This window comes from Martes martes, assembly GCF_963455335.1.
Source record: "Martes martes genome assembly, chromosome: 5".
Classification (NCBI taxonomy): domain Eukaryota; kingdom Metazoa; phylum Chordata; class Mammalia; order Carnivora; family Mustelidae; genus Martes; species Martes martes.
This window is the reverse complement of record NC_137892.1, coordinates 133,131,717-133,151,411: the sequence shown is the minus strand read 5'-3', so window position 1 is coordinate 133,151,411 and position 19,695 is coordinate 133,131,717. Positions and strand designations below refer to the sequence as shown.

Sequence of the window (19,695 nt, the reverse complement as noted above, 5' to 3'; positions counted from 1 at the left end):
TGATCTCTCTCTCTGTCAAATAAATAAATAAAATCTTTAAAAAAAAAAAAGAAATAATAGTGATATTTAAGATATTTAGACTACAGAAATGGAAATCATACTACACATTAAGAGTCTGTAAACTTGTTCTGTGAAGTCCAGTTAATACATCAGGCTTTGTGGACTCCGCCACATAATCTTCTTTTTTTAATAACCCTTTGACAATATAAAAACATTCTCAACTCTGTGTGGTATAAAAAGAGGCCATGGGCTAAAGTTCTGCAACCCTTTTAAATAATAACTGTGAGCTAAAAGTATAAGAACATACACAGTTACATACAATATAAATCAGTCTTTCATTTAACATGAATTGTACTGGTTCCACGGGTTTTTTTTTTTTTTCCTGAAGCAGGTACTAAACTAGGAATGTTTTGTATTATAGAAGGATGAGGAATATACCCTGATTATTTCTCATGAGGCAAAAAACTTTGCCCAGATATTTTTTCCCCTCCCTAGGTGGTCATGGATAAAAAATGTTCACTTAGAGTTAATGAATCATCCTTTAGAATGTACGTACTTATAGTAAAATGTAAAAGCCTAAGTTTATACAATGCAAGTTGGTAAAATGCAAATTTGTGAACTCTCAAAAATTATAAATAGACAGAAAATCAAAAAGCCAAAAATAGAATAAAATTCACCAATCCATCAAAATAACACATCCATCCATGTGTTATTAAATGACTTTCAGGATCTCTGCACTAACAATAAAAAATAGCACCAAAATTTTGTAAGGATAATGGCATACAAATGACTTGCTGTAATTGGTATTTCTACCCCACAATGCAATGAAGTCCATTGTACCTGAGATAATGGAACTCTCTCACATAGCTGCTGCATTGTTACCAAGCAACAAGAAATAAAATGTCAGGATTAGCACTTGATTTAATATATTTTTATCATCAATAAACCATGTTTCTATTCTGCTATTCTTCTGGAAGTAAATGGTCATTAGTCTAAGAATTATATTTAGTAATCTATAAGAGTATGCAAAAAAAAAAAAAAGAAAGAAAGAAAGAAAGAAAGAAAGCAGTAAAGTTATCACCAGGCAATCACCAAGCCCATTCTTTTTAAATATTTACTGCTTCTTTGGTGGACACAGCAGAGTTAACATAATAGTAATTCTACTACTGAGGTTATTTTTTGCCAAAACACTCAACTACAATTTGTCTTCATTAAATACATCTTCATTAGCATTCATATATTTTCAAACCAATGTAGCATTTCATGAAAATTCAATGGTCTTTAATGATTATAAATGATCTTTAAATACTTTGTTACTTTGAAGTAAGTAGAGTTGATCAGTTCAGTCAGTTCAGCTGTGTAAGGAAATTATTATCTTATTTGTCAAAAGACTGTATACCTGGCTAAATTTGTAGCATAAGAAACTTACAGATATCTCTCTCAGAGTAGTTCAGAAATAATTATAAACTGAAATGCAAAGCATGAATAAAATCTTACAACTAAAAAACTATGAGAGAAAGAAATGTAAATTAAAAGATATTACATAGGGGCACCTGGGTGGCTCAGTGGGTTAAAGCCTCTGCCTTCAGCTCCAGTCATGATCCCAGGGTCCTGGGATCGAGCCCCACATCGGGCTCTCTGCTCGGCAGGGAGCCTGCTTCCCCTCTCTCTCTTCCTGCCTCTCTGCCTACTTGTGATCTCTGTCTGTCAAATAAATAAATAAAATCTAAAAAAAAAAAAAAAGATATTACGTAATTTAACAGGTCTAAAAACAAAAATCAATGTAAATGATACCCACTGCTCACCACAACTATCCCCAAAGTTAACACCTGGGCAAGCCACTGCATTCTGCCAGGGTTCATGGGGGTTGGAGGAAAGAAGGTAATTCGTTCTTTCTATATTGCATCAAATAGCTCTCTTACCTCTCCCTTCCCTTTTGTTTTTTTTTAAGATTTTATTTATTTATTTGGCAGACAGAGATCACAAGTAGGCAGAGAGGCAGGCGGGTGGTGGGGGGCAGGCTCCCTGCTGAGCAGAGAGCCTGATGTGGGGCTCAATCCCAGGACCCTGGGACCATGATCTGAGCCGAAGGCAGAGGCTTTAACCCACTGAGCCACCCAAGCGCCCCTCCCTGCCCTTTTTAAAAAAGAATTTGTGTCAAGTGTTCAACTCAACTGGCCCAGGTGGATAAAGTAATAGTTTCTTGCTGTCCTCATTCTAATTAACTAACTGAAGTAGAGTTTTACCAGGTACATACTTAAGGGCAGTAGGAGATATTTAGCATATTATGTCTCACACTGTCAATGTCCAACTTGACAGTCTACTCAGTTTCTCATAAATATCGTGTTTCCACAAGTCAATCAGAGATTTGTGTGTGTGAATGAATTCCACACAGGGGTGACCACTAGTAGCCTGCCTAAAGATACGTGTGCTCCAAACTGAATCTGTCTAATGAGGTCTCTTAACTGGTTAGAAGTGCTTGTCTTATGTGAGAGAAGCTTTAATTTTTTTCTGTTTATACCTATGTTTTTTTTTTACAGTCTCTTGCAAAAATTATGAGTTTCACTGCTTTAAAAGCCGTAATATCAAAAGGCATTAGCAATGTCAAGATTAAGAATAAAAGACACTTACGAGGAAAGGAATTATGTTTATCCCTCAGGCTTTTTGTGTTCTCTAAAGCAGGAAGGAGGATAACCAAAGTCTCTACAAACATGGATACATTAATTGGTCTGCTTGGTGGAGATTAAATGTTCACAGAATCCACTGAAGTGATTAAGTCATGTCACTAAAATCCACTGTGTTCCAACCTTCTAATTGTAGAGTGAAATAACAACCAGTTTGATCACTTCTGCTAAGATAATTCACGAGGAGTTATCAATGCAAAGTTCTCCAAACAAGGCCAGAGAGTCACAAGAGCCAGGAGGCGCCAATCTTAGAACCACTCTCCATTCATCTCAGAGTTCTAAAGCCAGACTTAGGCCTAATCATCTCTTGGACATTATTATAAAGTGAACTAAAAATACAAATCCTATTTCCCGTAGCCTCAGAAGGAGACATTGCTATTCCCCCACAAGAAAGCCACCTTAATGGGAGGCTCCTCAGCCTACCACCCTGCAACGAACAAGGGAAAGTAGGTCATCCCTCGTCCTCAAACCCACCAGGAATACTCTCGCCACATGCCTTTCCACCTGCTACTCCTGCCACCTACACTGCTCCCACTCTGGGAGATGCAGAGCTGGTGTCCTGACTTCCTACGGGTCTCTACTCAGAAGACCTTTTACTGACTGCCTTATCTGAAACTTCAGTTTTTTCCCCTGACATTTCATGTCACTTTTCATGCATTTTGTTTTTTTTCCTTCACACATATCAACATACAGCATACTACATACTTCCCTTACGTATCTCATGTCTATCTTGAGCAGCACCGTAAGTTCTGTGAGAGCGGGGTGTGTCTCTGTTTGGTCACTGCTGGACTTCCAGAAGCTAGAAAAGTGCCTCTCCTTAAAATGTGGTTGAGATATAATATCTGGTGTTTCTTTACAGATAATAAAGGAGGAGAAACAGGGACACGGGGATGTAGATGAGGCGGGCGTGACCATGGGTTGACAGTCATTGCCGCTGAGGGATGAGCTCCTGGGGCTTCACTATCCTCTTCTGTTTACCATTGCACAGGTTCATCATTCTTCATAATAAACATCAAAAACAAAAATTTTTAATACCATTTATACTGCAATTAATCTTCGCCCTTCCTCACCCACCAATCAGAAACGACACACGTCTGCTCGACAGATGGGCACACATGCCATTTTTTCCTCCAGTTAATCTCCTAAGGAGAGATGGCATGTGCCAGGCATTAGCACAGAACACAGAAGTCACAGTCCCCAAAGCTTGCCTCTTCTCACACAAGTCTTAGGAGAGCACTCTGGGAAGTAATTTCAATATGTCCGTACCTTACGACTTAGTACATTTTTTTTAAAGGGACTGATAAAACACCACATTCCTGATAATGGTGATGGCTGCAGGAGACCCAGGCAGATGAGAAGGAATATGAGCAATCTTCTAATTCTCACCTGAGGTGGGTTCACAGGTGTTCAATGTGTTATTATGCTTCTTAACCCACATGGGCTATACCCACGCAATAGTTGCATGAAGCAAGTCTTTCATATGCAAATATGCAAATATACCATAATGTCAATATCATAAAAATAATTCTATTCAAGTTGTGATCATAAATACACTGTTTTAACTAAAAGCTGAAATCAGCTAAAAGAGAAGAGGCTCTGTGTAAACCGTGCTGCCCTCTAACACCAGCCACGGCACAACCCTGATGAAACCAGCGGGGTTGTTTCCGTCTCAGGCAGCCTCGAGAGCCTTCCGTGGCTGAGTCAGACGACCTTTTCTGACAGAGCAGGCATGCCAGGCTGCTTGCAGGAGACAAAAGCTCAACAGTCTCCTGACTGAAGCACTCCAACCCCTCCCCCTGGGTTTTCTATTATAAGGTGGTTTTTTAAAAATGCAGAAACAGGTCACTTCCAAGGAAAATCCAAATTGGTGGGATAGGCACCCAGGAGACTGGCAGAGGGGCTCATGGGGAATTGAGGGATAAGAAGACCCCTCCAAAACCCAAATGAGTTCCCTAAGGAAGACAGGACAGTCCTCACTTCCCATTATACACACAGAATGAAATGCCAAGAATCATTCCCTGGCTGGTTTTGCACTTAAACTTGTGAAGTTTATCAGGGAAGACGACTGCACCCACTCAAAGAGACGGAGGTCCAAAAATATCACTGTCTGGGCCAAAAAGAGAAACATCTTTCTGGCATGTGTGCCAACATGTGTGCCCACTTGTATTGTTTTTCCAGTAGCCACCCAGTTCCTTAAGGGGGTGATGGCAGGCAGGGCGGGGGGTACAACGGGCATTCACCAGATCACAACTTTGAGGTGAAGCACACAAGCGGCTGCAGGTTTTAAGAAACATGAATGCAATTTTCCTATCGATTTTATTAAAGGGGAAAACAGACACACTCAGTCACCTCATTAGCTTTATACAACTGGAAAGCTTATGGAGAACACATCTGAAAGGGAAAAGTGTTCTGGAAAGGAGGAATATTCCTCTCTTAGAGAAACTGGAAATAACATATTGAGAGCAAACTGGATACTCCCTTTAATTCAAAATATAAACATCCTGGTTTACTTCTTGACAGAAAACACTAACTGTAAATTAATTAGAGAAGAAACTATGCAAGAAAGAAAAAAAAGCAAGAGGTGATTGTATGTTCCTTTGTCACTCTGCTTCTAAGGCCAAAAACAATTTTGGGATGCCTAAGGGAACCATCATTAATATTATAGATATTTATAGTTCTACCCTCCTTAAAAATCAAATCACAGGACATAAACGGGGCAAAAGGCTGCCAAGACGCTGTACCACAGAGCAGCCCAGATCTTCGGAAGACAGGCTGGAATGCAGGCTCTGCTTCAGAAAAGTCCTCTAGTTCCTCTTCGAGAAGAGAAAGGAGATGAGCTGAGAGTTCTCAAAAATATTTTTTGACTGTCTGAAAATACCAGAACATTCACCATATTTATGGGAAATTTGTAGAGAGCTGGAAGGTTCAAAGAGGCTACAAGATAGAATGAACCGAGGTGAAGACTGAATGGACCCAGAGAGCTACTGATCCCAGGACGAGCTTTTCTCAAAGCCAGCTCCAAGGTACATAGTCGTGGAGGAGAAAAAGACCGTGATCAGGATGACTGGCAAGGAAGAATAGGAGAGAGGAATAAATTAGCCAAAGAGCTCCCTGCTTGATTCTAATAGTTATCATTGAAATGGATGACTTCCAGAGATTCAGTATCTTTCAAAAAGTTTGAAAAATCATCCATTTATGATAATTTGAGAGTATTTCATAAAATAATGGAAAAGAGCAGATACCTGGAATCAATCTCTCTGTAATTCTGGGTCTACCTAGCTGTGTTAACTGTGTGACATCAGGTCACATATTTAACCCTCTCTGTACTTTAAATTTCCTTTCTGTAAAATAAGGATAATAGTGGTTCCTACCTTATAAGATTATTATGAGGATTACAACAATAATAATGTACATAAAGAATACAGCAGTGTCTAATACATAATAAATACTTGATTAACAGTAGCTATTATTATTGTTAATAACTAGAAGGCAGGAAAAAATGTGGGTAACTGATGATCTCTGAAGATTCCTGTTTGATACCACCTGCAGAAACCAGCTCACAATCATCCATCCCACTAGGATCAGCATCAAACAAAGCAGGACAGAACAGAAGAGAATTAGAGAATCCAGGAGGTCCATGCAGGTAACTCAGTGCACAGAACACAGCAAAGAGGAGGAGCTGGAGGTCCAGAGTACTCACCAGACTCAGAATAATACAAAAGTCACAGTCAAAATGGACTCGTCATATCAGAAAATACTCCCATCCCCAATTCTAAATGATTTTCCTTTTTTGAGAACACAGTTTTTATAACTCAAGTTAAGAGCATATGGACCTCTTCTACCATGGAGTTTATGATAATCCATTACCTAAAAGTTGTTTTGCTTAGATTCCAAAGATAGAATGACAAATTAGATTTCATCTTGATCATCAAAACTAAGCTCTGCCCAATCAAATTTTCAGTGATAATGTTCTATGTGTTGACACTATCGTTGACAGTAGTCACTAGCCCTATGCAGCTACTGAAGAGAAAATGAATTTTATCTTAATTTTAATTTATTTAAATTTTAAACGTCACATGTGCTAGTGGTCACCATGCTGGACATTGCAGGTATAGTCAGTTGGGAGTAGCTAACGGAAACACTGTATTGAAAAGGATCCCACAGTGAGTCTGCATTTAGCAGGAAAGGGTACAGCGACAGATAGAGATGTCTGTTCTCAGAGAAGGAGGGGGCTAGCCTTTACCATATTTACAGGCTCAGTTAAGGGAACTGACCTCCCTATCCCTTATGCAAAACAAAAACAAAAATAAAAACAAAAAAAAGAACAAAACAAAACGAAAAACAACTCCTCCCTTTTCTAGTTATCTACAGTGATTCTCAGACACTAGAGGGTCATTTTCTGTTCTTAGAAGAAATAAGATTGGCTGAAAAGAACCAGATTATAAAAGAAGAAGAAAAAAAGAACTTCAGCCAGGACGATGCATAATGCCCTTGGTATTCAGAGAAGGAATATTAGTTCCAGGAAGTGTTACAGAAGCACATAAAATCAACAGGATTAAACTACCAATTATTTTAAGCTAGGTTATAGGCTTTTTTTTCCGTGATAGTGTGTATATGTGCCGTGGACAGGTCATTAAGATGATTTAATAAATTTAAAAAAAATAAATTACACAGTGAGAATAAACCACATTGTCCATTTTGAATGCAGAAAATACACTAAAGTCATTTCAAAAGAAACCACCATGCCTGGGTTGGAAGTACCACATCCTCCAGAACTTTAAAAATAACATACTTCACTTTTCAAGAGAGGAACAGAATTCTAACATTTGATTATTCAAAAATACCACTATGCTGCCCCTATGAGATACCCCCTTGGCCAAAAAGTATGCAAGGAGTCAAAGATGCCACATACAACACTACCATCATGAGAAAAACCTCAAACATATATTCTCATTTCCAGATCCCATAACAGGTTCCTATAAAGCTCTCCCAAAGACAAGCTATCTCAAACTTTCATGAAAATTTGGTTCCAGGGTGGTTCTCAAAGCCTCAAGTTAAGAATCATTTTGAAGTCTCCTTTCAGGTTCAAATACATATAAAAAAAATGGCACGTTTGGGTGGCAAGCCACCTATTTTTGTCCCAGAGCTTTAACCCTAGAAAGGCTCTAGAATTAGTGAAGTTTCTCCCACACCATGAGATGTCCAAAGAAGAGCCAGTTAGTTTCTTAATTCAAATGCTCCAAACAGAACCATATCAAAGCAATTACTTGTATTACACTCCTTCTTCCTTAAAGAATTCATAGTATCAAACACAATAAGATAATGATACGATTCAACTAGTTTTCTGGGATTCTGTATATAAAAATTCATCTTATAATTTTACCTAAGGAGTCCTATTTTATTCAAATACCAAAGGACTGTTATAAGCTAACCAGTCTCATGGCTTGATCCCAAAGAGAGCATTCCAAGAGGCCCTACCCAACCAGAAAGCCAATGTTACAGTAAAATTTCAATTATCACATATATTTCTTTAAGATTTTATTTACTTATTTACCAGAGAGACAGAGAGAGAGTGAGCAGCAGGGTAGGAGGAGAAGCAGGTTCCCCACTGAGCAGGGAGCCTGATGTGGGATTGATCCATGACCCTGGGATCATGACTTGAGCTGAAAGCAGATACTTAACCGATTGAGTCACCCAGGTGTCCCTCAACTAATACATATTTAAATAGAATCCTTAGATATCCAAAATTTAAAAGCGGTCATTGTTTGCCCTCCAGAGGACAAATGAACTGTTACACATTTTCTGAACTAACATAACAGCAAGCTTAAAAAGCAACCTCTGGAAAGCAGAAATAATCTCTTACCTCTACCACTGTGGTCTCTGCAGCTTTGCACATTGGCAAATTGAAATTTCTTGCACTTTTCCTATATTAGGAGTCGGGGAAAGTGGGAAAAGAAGACCAAAAATAAGAAGAGTTTCTCTCAGCTTTATAGATTAAAAGAATTTCTATAAACTAAAAATCTATGGAACTTTTAAAAGAATGTTTCATATTTTCCATAAGTGTTAAAATAATTTTATAAATAAAAGCAATGGCCACTTCATTCAATCACAGTTTCTATGGAGTTGAAGGAAAGAGGGACTATTTTTCATGTTCAACATATAGATTACATACAGAAAGATAAAACAGATATTAATAAAGCTACTCTATTTAAAACTAATTTGTCTAAATCTTTTAACTGGGATCCCGCTTTGTTTCTACAGTTATATATTTCACCAAACCTGCTCTTGTTAAATATTAAAAAAGTACCCAGTGCTTTATAGGAGGGAAGGTATAGTAATTATATCTATTAAAGAGAAACCTATTGCTGAAATAAAATGAAACATTCATTGGTAATGTGTGAGTCATCTACAAAGATCATTCCGGGGGACCAAATTCTAATGAAATTTTTTGAAGTACAACACCCACACTAGACCCTGAGGTGTAAAAATTTCCAGAAAGTGCCAATTTTGCTGATGATTTTGCACTCAAGTTTTTAAATTAATGCATCACTCACTGCCATCCATAAAAATTTTAGTGTTTTTTTTTGTTTCTGAGAGTGTAAGTTGATTTAAAAAATGCTTATTTGATACAGGGAAATGAATTATATCTCTCTTTTACGGTGTTTTTAGGCCACCAATGTTTATCTCACTTAGATTCAAGGATAAATATAAAGACAGGTGTGTCCCTGAGAGAGAAGTCCTTGGGTACTGTCACAGGTTGCTAAATTGGGTTCATCCAGCAGGTCCAGCATCAAAAGCTCTGGCAGTGTGGCCAGAGGCAAAGGTGTGCAGGGCTGCCCAAACAATGGCCTAGACAGACCTTTTACGAATTCTCCCATTAATAGTGAAGGTCATCCTAGAAGTCAGAATCTTAAGAATCTGAGTCACTTGACCATTGCTGATGAGCAGTCTCATCTCCTATCAGTAACCACAGGCTAAGTCAATGCCGTCTTCAGATAACAGAGCCAGGCAACCAAACACATGATAAACTCATGCAAGCAGTTTAAATAATTCATTTCCATTTACTTCTATACAATTTCATTCATCATTTTAAAATGCAACTGAACTAGGGCACCTGGGTGGCTCAGTGGGTTAAGCCTCTGCCTTCGGCTCAGGTCATGGTCTCAGGGTCCTGGGATTTAGCCCAGCACTGGGCTCTCTGCTCAGTGGGGAGCCTCCTTCCCCCTCTCCCTCTGCCTGCCTCTCTGCCTACTTATGATCTCTCGTTCTGTCAAATAAATAAATAAAATATTTTTTAAAAAAATAAAATGCAACTAAACTTTGCAAACATTACACCAAGGTGTCAAGTAAGGCAGGCATGATGCAAAATGTGTAACTGCCAAGATCAGCTGTAATCAAAACCTGGTTGAATTAAAAAAAATCAAATATAGCATTAATATCATATAAGAGCTTCAGAAATGAACAAAAACATGAGGATAGTCACTGAGAATTTAACTGTGATCTCACCAGAGGTGGATTCAGTAAAGATAAAAATTATTACTAACAGTAAATGACCATATTATAAGAAAGAAAACTACTTCTGTAAGCTAATAGGCAAAGTCTTCAAGACTTGTACATGTATATTCAAAGATGTTACAATTTTCAAAACAACCATATAATGTATAAATCCAACACACTAAATACTTGGTATTTAGTATGCTCAGGGTAATCAAAAGACTTTGAAATCTATTAAGCCTATGGCTTAATATCTGTGGCTATCCAAGTAACAGAATGAAAGTTTAGCACTATCAAGATTAATCAACTTTTCAGATAAAACCTACTTAAGTATTTCCTAGTAGACACCAACAGGACTGGAAAAGAACAGACCTAAATGGTTATTAGCAAGATCTTTCCAGAATATAAAAAAAATTTAGACATTTTAGGTAATGCATATTAATAACAATATAAAAAATTAAATACAATTGTGTGTTTTTTCTCACATTTGCTAAGTATGTCTCAACACTGTAACTTGTCCTGGCAACTAAAATACACATGGAAAAAAATAGTTTGTATGTGACTATACACAAGGGTAAATTGATTCAAAATAGCTACCAAGCAGTGCAATGTGGGCACCATCCAATCAGAACAGACTCCCCCAAGTACACCACATCATGCACACACTGACCTGTGCGCTTGATTGTAAGCTACTTTTCACATGAATTTTTAAATAGCAAACACATCAAGATAACTGTTTTCTAATCATAATTTAGGAAATGTAAAGTTCCTGACATGCATTTTGTTAATTTTTTAAATTTCTTTTCAGCGTAACAGAATTCATTGTTTCTGCACCACACCCAGTGCTCCATGCAATACGTGCCCTCCTTAATACCCACCACCTGGCTCCCCCAACCTCCCACCCCCACCCCTTCAAAACCCTCAGGTTATTTTTCAGAGCCCATAGTCTCTCATGGTTTACCTCCCCTTCCAATTTCCCTCAACTCCCTTCTCCTCTCCATCTCCCCATGTCCTCCATGTTATTTGTTATGCTCCACAAATAAGTGAAACCATATGATAACTGACTCTCTCTGCTTGACTTCACTCAGCATAATCTCTTCGAGTCTCGTCCATGTTGCTACAAAAGTTGGGTATTCACCCTTTCTGATGGAGGCATAATACTCCATAGTGTATATTGACCACATCTTCCTATCCATTCGTCCGTTGAAGGGCATCTTGGTTTTTCCCACAGTTTGGCGACTGTGGCCATTGCTGCTATAAACATTGGGGTAAAGATGGCCCTTCTTTTCACTACATCTGTATCTTTGGGGTAAATACCCAGTAGTGCAATTGCAGGGTCATAGGGAAGCTCTACTTTTAATTTCTTAAGGATGTTAGTATTTAAAAAAAAAAAAATAAACCATCATACTACCTGAAAATCACATTTCCTGCTTGGTCTGCCTTCCACGCTTTCACCAAAGCAAAATCTCCTGTAATTGCTTCCTCCAAAATGAAATGCTGACCGTTAAACTCTCTCACCTGCAGGAGACAAAGAGGGCATTGTCAGGTGTGTGCTCTGACAGAAGCAGAGAACAGGGATACAAGCCTGGTCAGGGAAGGTTTCTCCAAGACAGAACAATCTAAACAGAGACCTGAAGGGTGAGTAGTGGTAGGCAACTAGGATTTAGTCAAAGTGGTGGAGGGGGAACTGAGAGAACAACGTGTGTGGACTCAGCAGCAAGAGAGCTTGGTAAACCTGAGGAACTGAAAGTTCTCTATACTTAAGGCGTAGGCTGTATGTTAGCACTCTTTTTATTATTTGTTACTATTTATATATTTTTTATTTGATATTATTTATATTTTATATATTTATATATTATACATCATTTACATATTTTTATTGTTATCATTCATATATATATTACTACATATAAAGTATATATAATATAGAAAATAGCCCATCTTTCCCTTCCCTGGGGTAGGAGGGACAAAACTATATAAGCTGAGTAAAATGGGCAATGTATTTTGCACATAAAAGTTATAAAAATCCATTCATCTCTCCTATTTATAACTGTCCATTGAAATTTTAATTGGAATTCCTGGAATTTGCAGATGAAACGGGAGAACTGATATGCCATAGCTTTCCACCTGGGAGCATAATATATGCCTACATTTTCTAAAGTCTTCTTTTACCTCTTCGAATTGCTTTTAATTTCCCCCCCAAAAAAGCTTTGTGTATGTTTTTTAGGCTTATTCATAGGTACTTCATGGTTTTTGATGTTACTATGAGTATTCTGTGTTCTTCTGTTATACCTCGTCTCCGTCATCACTGGTCTAATGGAATGGTATTGGTTTTTGTAAGTGTATTGTCTTTCAACTCTACTACAGATGGAGTGGGGAGAGGGGAGAAGAAGCATGAAGTAAAACTAGGTCGTGGCATTATGTTCCTTTTTTCTGCCTGGGCACTTAGCTCTGGGAATTGAAACAAAGAAGAGAGTGAAGAACGTCTGCGCCCCTGCTCCATCCCACACAGGAAGGCAGAACTCCATTCTCGTTCCGACACCACCCTCTAGTGGACAAAGCGCACGCATATTACAGAAAGCTGCGGGACAAAGTTCGCGCTATTTACTTTTCTTTAACCATGGTTTAAAGCAGAAATCCTTTCTTAAAGAACAGCTTCCTTAAAGACCTTATCCCACGTTCCTGCTAGAGACTATTAATGAATCCAGGGGATTCCTGAAGAAGGAAGATCTCACTAATGTGAAACTTAGACAAATCATATTAAAGATATTCATAAACTGCACATCAATACACTACTTTTTAAAGAGTTTCATGCATTTCAAAGTCATTACCGAAAACACCAAGGATGACAGAGGAGTTATGTTGCATACAGATCTAGAAAATTACATACAGATCTAAATATATGCTAGTCCAAGGCAATGTGAAAAAATCGACTTTTTTCCCCCCTATTCCAATTATACAATTTCCTGATGGGTCTACAAACCAGCAGCTGCTGATGCTAGCCATTCTAAAATTGTAAAACAGGGAAGAGATAGGTTTTGCCATACTAGCTATTACACTCACTGGAAAGAGCTGTGTGTTTCCCGGTTACCACTTTCTCTTTTTCACCCCTTTCTTGAATCCACTCCAATCAAATTTCCACCTTTCCAGAAAAATCCTCTCTTCCAGAAGGATCATTCTTTAAGGTCACCAATGGCCTCCATGTTTCTAAACCCAATCTCAAAGCCCTGTTCTGTTAACTAATCACTCCCTCCTTTGTAAAACTGCCCTTGTCTTTCAAGTTACCAAACTCCCCTCGGTTTTCTCTGCACTTTACTAGACACTTTCCCATTCTTCACTGCTCCTTTTCCTCTCCCCACCCTTTAAATGCAAAAGAGGTATTTACTATCTGTACTCCAGCCCTAGGCACTCAGCTAGCCCCACAGATTTAAATACCACATGCTGAAGACTCCGAAGGCTCCTATCCCAGGTCTAAACCCTCCCCAAGCTGGAGACGACTGAGCAACTAACTTCCTCTGGAGCCTAAAGGATGTCTCAAATGCACACAGTTCATGACAAGGCTCTTTGATTACCCCCGTACTTTGCCCATCTCAGTAAGCAGTATGCAATTCTAGTCGTTCCTCACACGCCGCAGGCAATCCACTGGTAAATCCTGCTAGCTCTGCTATCAACACATGTCCTGATTCCAACCACCTCCCCACAAGCTCTGCTGTTAACCACCTCACTTGCTCACTGCTTCTGTTCTTAGAATACCAAAAAACTCTCTACCAGGCAGCCACAGTGATCCTTCCAAAATGTAACTCAGATCACATCACCCTCCCACCTCTGAACTCTCTGCTGTCCTCTCACCACTCAGTAAAACCCAAACTCATGTGATCGGGTTCACACCTCCCTTCAGCTTCCCATCATACTGTTCTCTGCCTCGTTTATTCTGTTCCAGTCTCACTGCCCTGCTCTTCCACAAACAGGGCTAGCCTGCGTAAGGACCATGTCCTTCCTCTTCCTTCTGACCAGAGCACAACCCAATAATCCTTGCCCACTCATTCTCCTGTTTTATTGTCATGTCTACCAACTGTCACTTCCTCAGAGAGGTTTCCCGTGACCCAATCTGGAACACCTTCCCTGGCCAGTGACCCTTCTCTCTGCCCTTACACCCTACTCGATTTTTCTTCACAGCACTTTCATTATTGACATTATGTGTTTATAATTCAGTCCTTGTAAGTTCCTCCATTAGTGGGGGACTTGGTCTAGATCATCCCCTTTTCTACCATACTTGGGCCAGTGCCTGGCAAATACCACTGAATTAAGAAATTTACTCACCTCCTCTTCCTACCATAAGTAGGGGACATAAAGAGCCAACAAGAATCATTTCAAGAAATTGTTTGTCACATTCCTAGGTAATTCAGACAAAAGTAATTTGTGCACCTGACTCCAGGCAAAAATGAACCCAGGCCTTTAGGACAGACTCCAGTCTATCCTAGGTTTTCCCAGGGCAAGTTAATGCTCTAACTTCTAGCAAACTCTTGAAGTATTAACCTACTTGTTTTGGGCATCATTATCTAATTACTAAGATCCATCTTAAAAATTAGGCTCCTGTCTTATTTTGTCGAAAACTTTTTAAACCTAATTAGGCAGTAAAGAAAAAAACAAGATAGAATATAAAAAAATGTTAATCAAAGCTTTGAGTCGATATAGGTCATTTTAAGCAGAAAGGCAAAGCTCCAGATGGAGGACGCTGCTAGAGACAAACACTGAACAGCAAGGGGCACGTTCAATGACCTTTTATCTTTTCTCAAAACATGGAGGATCAGAACTAACATCACTATAAGCAAAAATAAATAAATAAATAAATAAAAAATAAAAAAAATAAAAAACACAAAAAGCAAGTGGTAAGAGATCCCTTGATTTACTAAGCTGTCATTTCCTTAGAGCTAAGCTCAGCATTTCTGCAGCCTGAACTAATGCTCTTGAACCACATGGCTGGGGGAAGGGAGAGGAACTAAAAATACAGCAATGGAATACTGGCCTGTGTAATTATTACAACTGGCTCAAATCTGAGTATCTCAAATACCTGTATGTCGAGTCATATTCTTTTCTAATATGTGAGTGAAGTTACCCAGTATAAAGGCACTCCATCCCATCCAGCACTTTAAATAAAACTAAATTATTCAGTCAGCTCAAGTATGTCCAGTATACAAAACGAAGGATAAAGGAGACAGGATGAATGCTCTATTTTACTATGTAATTACAACGGTTCCCTCCTTTTCAGAACAGTAGACAAACAAACCTGTGATATCCTTGGCTTTTTTTTTCCTCTTTCACCCACATCTAGAAGGGGCTTGAGAATGAAAAGTTTAATACAATATATATCATATACCTACTCTCTTTTCCACATGAACATGATCAGAAGTTATAAATGCTCCTGCATTTGTTAAAACCCACCACAAAACTAATCTTGACTCACACATACATAGTTTCTTTTCTTCTCATTTACTTATTCTGGTTTCTCTATGTGATTTTTTAATTATTGGCAGATGCTCAGCTTTAGCTAGAAATTTTATGTGGCAAAGACACATAAATGGAGAACAGTGTCTCTTCTCACACACAGCAGATTTTATCTTATCCACCCACAGAGTCCACCTGGAATCCTAAGCTAAAAAATGAGGTATTCCAGTGTCACCTGGGTGAAGGGCCACATCTTACCTCTCTCGGCTTACTGGCAATGGCAATGCTGCCATCTTTGTTGTATTTGATCGGTGCCCCTCCTTGTTGCACCAGGGTCCCGTACCCGGTGCTGGTGTAAAATGCGGGAACTCCAGCCCCACCTGCACGAATCCGCTCTGCAAGCGTGCCCTACAAGTGAGCAATCAACACAGCATAAGAGGTTCATCAAGCACACTTCTGTGTGTGGTACAGAAACATTTATAGGCACGGTTCCTCTCTCTAGAGGTTTATCTTTCTAAATAGTACCTAGCACTGTATTATCGGTGTATTTCGCTACCACTGTATGCTGGATTAACTGAAAACAAGTATTGTCCCTCCAGACAACAATCTCTCAATTCTTAATCCACATTCAAATGCAACTGCTTCTTTGTATCATTGTGCTCTCAGCTTTCTGGTCTCCCACTGCTCTCTTGACATCATATTCTCTATCAGTTTATTTGTAATATTTTAAAATCAATTTTCAAATCTGATATGTATCACTATATATATTTAAAAACATGTATGTAAATTTTGTGTTTTACTGTGTGCCCTATGCGGGTATAGCCTGAAGCTTATGATGCATAACAATGCCATTATTAGATAATAATAATATATTCATTTACTTAAGAGTTTATTCTAAAATATTCTTATAAGCATTTTATCTACTACATTATCTAAGGAAAAATCAAAAGTTAGGCAAAGAGTACAACATATAGGTAATTTGGTTTTTAAAAGCTAAGAATACTTCAAATTTTATCTCAGAGCAGAAATAACTGTATGCAAAGTTTCTTTGGATCTTCTTTTGATCATCTTTATTCCCTTCCTAGGTACCAGCAGTTCAGACCTGATTTCCCTAGCTCCCCCTACCCCGAACTACTTTCCAACCCAGTTCTCCCATAGGAATAACTCTGGCCCTAAATATCTCCAATCACCCACCCTAACCCTGAAACCCATTGTTACAGTCTAGCTATGTCATATTCATACTACATAACTGGTCAATCAGTAGTAAGAACTGGTTTAGGTCTTAATATGATGTTGAAATTATCTCAACCTGAAAACAATTTTCTACTTTAACTGGGTCCTTTAAGTACTAAACTCAAAGAAGGGACTGAAAGTTGGGACGTAAGATATGGAGTGTCTGAAGTAGGTGGGATAATCTGGGGTAGGCAGGATCTGAGGCATAACTGACAGTCTTCCAGTTAACAGTTTCTCTATTCTATCTAATAGAGATAACTCCGTTTTGTACTGTATTTTAAGTTAATAACATTCACAGATTAAATCATCAAATCAACCATAACAACACTCCCTACTATAAAATATTTTTTATGTCTACCCTCCCTAAATACTTTATTCCTGCTCTCTATCTACATGGGCAAGGACCTAAAAGTGGACAATTTCTACAGACAGGTTCTCTGCAGGTACAACCAACCCCCTACATCCAAACCCTAAAGGAGTCCTAATCCCTACCACTTCATCAACACTTCTCTGGCTTACAGGCTACAAAACACGTTGCCAGAGCCAATGTTTATTTATCTGCCACTAAGCTGGGGAGAGAGACACTGATCTCTTTCAGTTTAAAGAAGGAACATAAAAGAAATACTAAGGAATTCCCATGTATACGCCCTCTGACAAAAGAAGGAATAATACAAAAGATAACAGAAGTAACTGACAGGTTATTTTCAAGGTCTCCACAACCCACGGGAAAGGTATCTCAATCTATAATGTGAAGAGGAAAAGTATATGCAATGGACTGAACTGTGTCCCCATCATATTCACGTGGTGAAGCCCTTACCCCCAACATGACTGTATTTGGAGTCAGGGTTTTTATGGAAGTCACTGAGGCTAAATGAGGTCCTAAGGTAGGGCCGTGATCCAGTAGATTAGTGTCCTTACAGTAAGAGACCCCAGAGTCCTTACTTGCTCTTGCTCTCTCCCTCCCCCGCCTCCTCTCTACCAAGAATCACATCAGCTTGTACTTGACCTTGTACTTCCCAGTTGCCAGAACAATAAGAAATCACTTCCTCTTGTCCAAGCCACCGATTTTGTGGTATTTTTTTAATAGCCTTGCAAGCAGACTAAGACAGGATACCTTTCATTATTTTCAAGAAACTTTCAATAAGAACCGGATAAAGACCAGGCACAGTGCAAGGCTTACAACAAGCACAACAGCCAGCACCGCAGGATGATCAGCTGTGATGTGGATAATGCTGTGAAGCCTCAGGTAGAAAAGTTCTCTGCTGTGTGCTCTTTCTGGACAAGCGTATACTGGAGCCCATCATTGATTTTTTAAATGTTGCTATCTCACATCACCGATTTAGTGAAGTCGGTGGTAATAATAACTCTGTTGACAAAAATAAAGCAGAGTGGTGGGTTCAATTTCAGAGATGAAGGCAGATGATGTCAAATTAAGAAGACCAATGCAGATAACCTGTAGACCCAAATGGCTTAAAAAAGTTTCCTCTATGTTCTACCCAAATGGTTAGTTTTACTCAAATGGTTTCAAAAAGTTTCCTTTATGACAAACTCTTTAGCCAGTTAAGACACAGTTTCTGAAATGAACGGAAATTTGCTGGATTTAACTGTAGTAATTGCTTGCTTGGTAAGGAACATCAATTCCCTGGAGACCTGGGCTCTGATTCCAGCATATTCCATGACATGGCCAGTTTCACCCTCCAAGGACTTCACTTTCCTGATGTCTCAGCAAGAACATATTCCTCACACATTTCTAATTGTATGATTCACAGGAACAGACTCTTGGGACAACCCCCAAGCATTTCAGCAAGAACAATGCACACCACAGTGCCAAAGTTAAAAATTTACCCTGTAGCCTAGATATAGTTCACTAGAAATACCTCCCTTGTTCGGGGCACAGCAACAGAGGCTACTGGGCTTCTAGCAATCCGTAGGTGTGACCTACAAACAAATTTCCTTGGCCTGGAAAAATCACATCCTCTCTGCCTTACCTTTCTTGCAAAAGAAAATTCCTGGAGGGAAATAGGGAAGTTTTGAACTAAGTTATTATTATAAAAGAGGAGCACAGAAATTTTCTTACCTGAGGTGTCAGCTCTACTTCTAATTCACCACTTAAGTACTGTCGTTCAAATTCTGCATTTTCTCCCACGTACGAAGAGACCATGCGTTTTATCTGCTTGGATCGAAGCAAAAGGCCCAGCCCAAAGTTGTCAACCCTAGAGGAAAAATGCAAGCAACTTGCAATCAAAGGAACATCGGATAGAACACTAATATCCCTGACTTCCGAAAACATGAAATATTATTCATTCAAAGGAATCCTCTCTGCTGGGCAGGGAGCCCATGTTCTCTTATAGTCTCCTACCACCCAAAGAGCCTTGCAAGGTGGCTATTCTTTTCTTATTTTACAGCTGAGGAAATTAAAGCTCAAGACCTTTCAGGGATTTCCGCCAACAGATATCTTGGGTAGTAAGTAATGTAGTCAGTATTCCTACAAGTCTGCCCTACACCTTTTCACTCTTTCCACTGCCTCCAAGTGATAACAGGGTAGAAGAAGAGCAGACTGGATCCTGCCCTATGCTCTGAAGGCGTACGTAAATGCAAAGGCAATGCCATTCTCTTAACCTGCGCTGGCTCCAAACAGAGAAATTCATTCTGTCCTAAAAAGTGAACATGCATTCTCATATTTAAAAGGGAGAAGGAGGGGCGCCTGGGTGGCTCAGTGGGTTGGGCCTCTGCCTTTGGTTCAGGTCATGATTTCACAGTCCTGGGATCGAGCCCCGCATCAGGCTCTCTGCTCAGCAGGGAGCCTGCTTCCCTTCCTTTCTCTCTCTGCCTGCCTCTC

At 39.1% G+C, this 19,695-nt stretch overlaps 1 protein-coding gene across 3 annotated transcripts in view; it reads right to left on the bottom strand.

Moving 5' to 3' along the window:
- Positions 1 to 19,695, bottom strand: part of OXCT1 (3-oxoacid CoA-transferase 1) — a gene marked incomplete at its 3' end in the record, with an annotated part of 125,471 nt that overhangs the window by 88,556 nt on the left and 17,220 nt on the right. For all 3 annotated transcript variants that reach the window (XM_080803960.1, XM_080803959.1, XM_080803961.1), the window contains exons 4-7: positions 18,934 to 19,069; positions 15,882 to 16,031; positions 11,590 to 11,696; positions 8,548 to 8,608 (exon numbers count right to left, since the gene is read on the bottom strand). In XM_080803960.1, the coding sequence (XP_080660086.1) occupies positions 8,548 to 8,608; positions 11,590 to 11,696; positions 15,882 to 16,031; positions 18,934 to 19,069 (454 nt within the window). The remainder of the gene's footprint in view (positions 1 to 8,547; positions 8,609 to 11,589; positions 11,697 to 15,881; positions 16,032 to 18,933; positions 19,070 to 19,695) is intronic.